Consider the following 6,990-nt stretch of genomic DNA (forward strand, 5'->3'; position numbering starts at 1 on the left):
TCTCTCTGGATCTGTTTGTTGTCCCTCCCTCTCTCTCTCTGGATCTGTTTGTTGTCCCCCTCCCTCTCTCTCTGGATCTGTTTGTTGTCCCTCCCTCTCTCTCTGGATCTGTTTGTTTTCCCCCTCCCTCTCTCTCTGGATGTGTTTGTTGTCCCTCCCTCTCTCTCTGGATCTGTTTGTTGTCCCTCTCCCTGGATCTGTTTGTTGTCCCTCTCCCTCTCCCTGGATCTGTTTGTTGTCCCTCTCCCTCTCTCTGGATCTGTTTGTTGTCCCTCTCCCTCTCTCTCTGGATCTGTTTGTTGTCCCTCTCCCTCTCTCTCTGGATCTGTTTGTTGTCCCTCTCCCTCTCTCTCTGGATCTGTTTGTTGTCCCTCTCCCTCTCTCTCTGGATCTGTTTGTTGTCCCTCTCCCTCTCTCTCTGGATCTGTTTGTTGTCCCTCTCCCTCTCTCTCTGGATCTGTTTGTTGTCTCTCTCTCTTTCTCTCTCTCTCTCTCTCTGGATCTGTTTGTTGTCTCTCTCTCTGGATCTGTTTGTTGTCCCTCTCTCTGGATCTGTTTGTTGTCCCCCTCTCTCTCTCTCTCTCTCTCTCTCTCTGGATCTGTTTGTTTTCCATCTCTCTCTGGATCTGTTTGTTTTCCCTCTCTCTCTGGATATGTTTGTTGTCCCTCCCTCTCTCTCTGGATCTGTTTGTTGTCCCTCTCCCTCTCTCTCTGGATCTTTTTGTTGTCCCTCTCCCTCTCTCTCTGGATCTGTTTGTTGTCCCTCTCCCTCTCTCTCTGGATCTGTTTGTTGTCCCTCCCTCTCTCTCTGGATCTGTTTGTTGTCCCTCTCTCTCTCTCTCTCTCTCTCTCTCTCTCTCTCTCTCTCTCTCTCTCTCTCTCTCTCTCTGGATCTGTTTGTTGTCTCTCTCTCTGGATCTGTTTGTTGTCCCTCTCTCTGGATCTGTTTGTTGTCCCTCTCTCTGGATCTGTTTGTTGTCCCTCTCCCTCTCTCTGGATCTGTTTGTTGTCCCCCTCTCTCTCTCTCTCTCTCTCTCTCTCTCTCTCTCTCTCTGGATCTGTTTGTTTTCCATCTCTCTCTGGATCTGTTTGTTTTCCCTCCCTCTCTGGATCTGTTTGTTTTCCCTCCCTCCCTCTCTGGATCTGTTTGTTGTCCCTCCCTCTCCCTGAATCTGTTTGTTGTCTCTCTCTCTCTCTCTCTCTTTCTCTCTCTCTGGATCTGTTTGTTGTCCCTCCCTCTCTCTCTGGATCTGTTTGTTGTCCCTCCCTCTCCCTGAATCTGTTTGTTGTCTCTCTCTCTCTCTCTGGATGTGTTTGTTGTCTCTCTCTCTCTCTGGATCTGTTTGTTGTCTCTCTCTCTCTGGATCTGTTTGTTGTCCATCTCCCTCTCTCTCTGGATCTGTTTGTTGTCCCTCTCTCTCTCTCTCTGGATCTGTTTGTTGTCCCTCCCTCTCTCTCTGGATCTGTTTGTTGTCCCTCCCTCTCTCTCTGGATCTGTTTGTTGTCCCTCCCTCTCTCTCTCTGGATCTGTTTGTTGTCCCTCCCTCTCTCTCTCTGGATCTGTTTGTTGTCCCCCTCCCTCTCTCTCTGGATCTGTTTGTTGTCCCTCCCTCTCTCTCTGGATCTGTTTGTTTTCCCCCTCCCTCTCTCTCTGGATCTGTTTGTTGTCCCTCCCTCTCTCTCTGGATCTGTTTGTTGTCCCTCTCCCTGGATCTGTTTGTTGTCCCTCTCCCTCTCTCTGGATCTGTTTGTTGTCCCTCTCCCTCTCTCTCTGGATCTGTTTGTTGTCCCTCTCCCTCTCTCTCTGGATCTGTTTGTTGTCCCTCTCCCTCTCTCTCTGGATCTGTTTGTTGTCCCTCTCCCTCTCTCTCTGGATCTGTTTGTTGTCCCTCTCCCTCTCTCTCTGGATCTGTTTGTTGTCCCTCTCCCTCTCTCTCTGGATCTGTTTGTTGTCTCTCTCTCTTTCTCTCTCTCTCTCTCTCTCTCTCTCTCTGGATCTGTTTGTTGTCTCTCTCTCTGGATCTGTTTGTTGTCCCTCTCTCTGGATCTGTTTGTTGTCCCTCTCCCTCTCTCTGGATCTGTTTGTTGTCCCCCTCTCTCTCTCTCTCTCTCTCTCTCTCTCTGGATCTGTTTGTTTTCCATCTCTCTCTGGATCTGTTTGTTTTCCCTCTCTCTCTGGATATGTTTGTTGTCCCTCCCTCTCTCTCTGGATCTGTTTGTTGTCCCTCTCCCTCTCTCTCTGGATCTTTTTGTTGTCCCTCTCCCTCTCTCTCTGGATCTGTTTGTTGTCCCTCTCCCTCTCTCTCTGGATCTGTTTGTTGTCCCTCCCTCTCTCTCTGGATCTGTTTGTTGTCCCTCTCTCTCTCTCTCTCTCTCTCTCTCTCTCTCTCTCTCTCTCTCTCTGGATCTGTTTGTTGTCTCTCTCTCTGGATCTGTTTGTTGTCCCTCTCTCTGGATCTGTTTGTTGTCCCTCTCTCTGGATCTGTTTGTTGTCCCTCTCCCTCTCTCTGGATCTGTTTGTTGTCCCCCTCTCTCTCTCTCTCTCTCTCTCTCTCTCTCTCTGGATCTGTTTGTTTTCCATCTCTCTCTGGATCTGTTTGTTTTCCCTCCCTCTCTGGATCTGTTTGTTTTCCCTCCCTCCCTCTCTGGATCTGTTTGTTGTCCCTCCCTCTCTCTCTGGATCTGTTTGTTGTCCCTCCCTTTCTCTCTGGATCTGTTTGTTGTCCCTCTGTCTCTCTCTCTGGATCTGTTTGTTGTCCCTCTCCCTCTCTCTCTGGATCTGTTTGTTGTCCCTCTCCCTCTCTCTGGACCTGTTTGTTGTCCCTTCCCATCTCTCTCTGGATCTGTTTGTTGTCCCTCTCTCTCTCTCTTTGGATCTGTTTGTTGTCCCTCTCCCTCTCTCTCTGGATCTGTTTGTTGTCCCTCTCCCTCTCTCTGGACCTGTTTGTTGTCCCTCCCTCTCTCTCTGGATCTGTTTGTTGTCTCTCCCTCTCTCTCTGGATCTGTTTGTTGTCCCCCTCTCTCTCTGGATCTGTTTGTTGTCTCTCTCTCTGGATCTGTTTGTTTCTCTGGGCATGCTTGCTCTCTCTCACTTATACAGCTCGATTATTGATATCTGCCTTGCACAGAAGCCTCTCTTTCTGCATGACCCTTTAAGATCTCATGAACATCATTTATTTATGCCTAAGAAAAGTAAGACATGCTGTACAAATTTAACTGAAAGCTTCTACTCGCTTTTTTATCACTAACCTTCATCAGACATGCTCCCTCAGCCCTGTCAGTCTCCAGCTCACTAAAAGATTTGTGCTGAGAATTTGAGAGAAAATGGATTTTTGTGTGTATGGAAAATGCCTGGGATCTTTTATTTCAGCTCATGAAACATGGGGCAACACTTTCCATGTTCCATCTTTCCATGTTGCGTTTTATATTTTTGTACAGTGTAGTGTCAATGTGTGGAATCACTTGAGCGTTTTTAGATTTTTGTACAGTGTAGTGTCAATGTGTGAAATCACTTGAGCGTTTTTTGATTTTGGGTAAACGTCTCCTTGAATCCATTGATTGACAGGTCTAAAAGATTTCCCTGACGCATTTGATTTAAACATTTTTAGGGAAATGTAGGCTATGGAAATGTTGGAATCAGTGCAACTTTGTTTGCAGTTTGTATGCCAATCGTAAAACAGTATATTCACCCTACACTTCCCTCTTATTTCCAGGTAGAAGGAGCTGCCTATGTCGGCTCGTTTGTGTGGAAATCTCGTAGTATTGGCATGTGGAACAACTCGCGTGGGGAGAACATGCTGGACAGTGGAGCTCCATTCTATGACACATACCAGACCTCTGATGGGAAATACATGGCTGTCGGGGCTATTGAGACACAGTTCTATAACCAACTCATCCATGGTCAGTTTTGCTCAACGTTACTTTCACTTATTGTCTTATTTTCTTTCTCTCCTGCTTCTCTCTCTTGCTTGTCTTTCTCCGGCTCCTCTACCGCTTCTCCCAACTGTGTCCAGACAGGCTGATCAGCATCTCTGCAGGTTATCCCTCCTTCCCTCCCCTGGCATACTGAGCACATCTAACAGTCTGTCATGTATAATGCATATTACACACACACACGCAAACACATCATGCACAGCAAGATACTGCAAACAACACTCACACCATTCTTTTTCATGTGACCGTCTTGCAGCTGTGAAAATCCATTTAAAAAAACTGGACAGATACAGTGCCTTCAGAACGTATTCACACCCTTTACCTTTTTCATGTTGTTGTGTTACAGCCTTCATTTAAAATCAATTAAATAGAGATTTTTTAAAACACAAGGCCTAATCTACACTGGAGTTGTTTACCAAGAAGACGGTGAATGTTCCTGAGTGGCCGAGTTACAGTTTTGACTTAAATCTGCTTGAAAATCTATAGCAAGACCTGAAAATGGTTGTGCAGCAATGATCAACAACCAATTTGACAGAGCGTGAAGAATTTTGAAAAGAATAATGGGCAAATGTTTCACAATCCAGGTGTGGAAAGCTCTTAGAGTAATCACTGTCAAAGGTGCTTCTACAAAGTATTGAATCGGGTGTGATGAGATTTCTGTATTGCATTTTCAATAAATTTGCCAAGATGTCTAGAAACATGTTGTTATTATGGGGTATTGTGTGTAGATGGGTGAGGGAATAACGTATTTAAATTCAGGCTGTAACACAAGAAAATGTGGAATAAGTCAACGGGTAGGAATATTTTCTGTAGACACTGTAAATACCCACAGGACACCTCTTGATGAACTCATTTGTGTTTGTTTAAAGATTTCTCTAAACTCTAAAAATGATGTGCCTCATTCTCACACAGCTTGAATTGACACTCCATTCTTTTTGAGCCACATAAAAGGAATATCAATGATTTAGCCTTTCTGTAATGTCAAACATTGATGGGTGCTTGTTCATCACATATGGAATGGATTTGAATAGATATTACTTCTCTTTCCTGTCGTCACTATCTGGGCAAGTGGCAAAGTCATAAACCGTAACTATTTTTTACAACTTCTTAATATCTGATTTTAAATCTAACCTTAATTTAAAAAAATAAATAAAATGTTTTAAGATGTAGCTAATTTTTTGACTTTGCCACATCGAGTGGGAACCTATTTCCTCGACTGCATCCATATCTCTGTGTTACTCATATCTCATCATTTGCATATCACCTTTTCTAGGCCTGGGATTAGATGCTGCCAACCTTCCTCCCCAGATGAGCTTCTCTGATTGGCCTGTGGTGAGGCAGATCTTCACTAAGCAGTTTGAGACTAAGACACAGGAGGAGTGGGGTCACGTGTTCGACGGAAAGGACGCCTGTGTGACTCCCGTTCTCTCTCTGGACGAAGTGATCTCCCACCCCCATAACCAGGAGAGGGCCTCCTTCCACAGGGACGCCCAGGGGGAGGTGACTCCGAGCCCCGCACCTGTCCTATCCCGTACCCCTGCTGACCCCTGCCTGGCCCAGGACCCCCTTATAGGGGAACACACACGCCCCGTTCTAGAGGAGTTTGGCTTCAAACTAGCAGAGGTAGACCAGTTGCTTTCAGCTGGTATTATTGAGTGTAACGTAGCCAAAGCACGGTTGTAGTCAGGCCTTTCTTCTTCTTCTGCGCCTCTCTCCTCTTCCCTCCTTCCCTTTGTCCTTCTTTAAGAGAAACACCCCGGCTCTCCAATGTACACTTTAGTGTTTATAAGTTGGACAACCGTCTTTGATACATGGTGTGCCATGCATTGCTGATGGAATAGCTATTCAATCATTAAGTACTTGGAGCCCTTGGATAAATCCCACTGCAAATGCAATTCATTCATATAATTGTTATTATTATATGTAACTTACCGGTGTTTGTAGTAATGGCTTCCCTCTAACATGCAATAATTGCTTCAGTAGAACGTCTTCCACCTACTGCAAGCCCTGTCTCCTTTGTAAGTGTTTGGACTGTAAGCACTTAATTGTAATTGATGTAATTATGTTGATGGCTAGATAGCAATGACAATATGTCAGTCATTACTAGAGTGAGTTAGAGCAAGAGGAGGCGGAGAGAATGATGACCCTTGACTGTAAGTACTCTTTCATATCAGTTATTATCTGTATCCAAGGGTTTGTGATGATTTTTTACATGATCAAATCAAATGTTATGGGTCACATTCGCCGAATACAGCAGGTGTAGACTTTACAATGGAATGCTTACTTACGATCCCATTCCCAACAATGCAAAGTTAAAAAGTTAGAAAAATATTTTCTAAATAAAGAAATAGTAACACAATAAAAAACAACGAGGCTAATATACAAGGAGTACCAGTACCGAATACATTAACGTGTCATAATGTGCCTCTGAATAGTCTTTGTAATTCTATAAATATGGTGAGAAATTATTCTCAGCTATTGACTGAAGTGCCTGTATTTTATCTTGAATGGTTTCAAAGATGGATGGGCACCCCATTAATAATATTTCTTGACAATTTGTATTAAAATGCTTCAATTAAAGTCATGTTTCTTTTTTATTTGATTTTGTAGTTCAGCTGTTAGATCAATTGAATGCATGATGTTCAGAAACCTAGAATTACATTTGATAATTGAAATATCACCCAAAGCTATAGATACAGCGCTTTAAATCAGGAATGTCGTTTACTTCAGGCATATAGACACACACAGTACATTCAGAAAGTATTCAGATCCCTTCACCTTTCTAGCATAATTCATCTAATTGTGATGGACCACATTGATAAGAATGTTCACTTCCTCCACTCAAAGTAGTCTAGCACGTGACCGTACCTAGTTCTCACTCATTGGTATTTTTAACTCTGGAACACAATGTATCTATGTTAGTGACCCTAGGACTCGGGGTCTGGTGAGAATGTGGCCTTTAAATCTGTCTGACGCCTCCCTAGGTTCCTCTGACGTGGGCGGTGGGCATGGTTCCCATGAGAACCCCTGGGAATTGCCTCAATGTCTCACATGACT

General features: G+C 44.3%; 1 protein-coding gene across 2 annotated transcripts in view; it reads left to right on the forward strand.

Annotated features, from left to right (window-relative positions):
- The window catches only part of amacr (alpha-methylacyl-CoA racemase), a 59,201-nt gene extending 52,684 nt beyond the window's left edge, over nucleotides 1-6,517 (forward strand). For both annotated transcript variants that reach the window (XM_021602821.2, XM_021602820.2), the window contains exons 5-6: nucleotides 3,714-3,900; nucleotides 5,207-6,517. In XM_021602821.2, coding sequence (XP_021458496.2) covers nucleotides 3,714-3,900; nucleotides 5,207-5,616 — 597 coding nt within the window. In that variant the 3' untranslated portion in view covers nucleotides 5,617-6,517. The remainder of the gene's footprint in view (nucleotides 1-3,713; nucleotides 3,901-5,206) is intronic.
- The last annotated feature ends 473 nt before the right edge of the window (nucleotides 6,518-6,990 follow it).

This window comes from Oncorhynchus mykiss, chromosome 5, assembly GCF_013265735.2.
Source record: "Oncorhynchus mykiss isolate Arlee chromosome 5, USDA_OmykA_1.1, whole genome shotgun sequence".
Taxonomy (NCBI): Eukaryota; Metazoa; Chordata; class Actinopteri; order Salmoniformes; family Salmonidae; genus Oncorhynchus; species Oncorhynchus mykiss.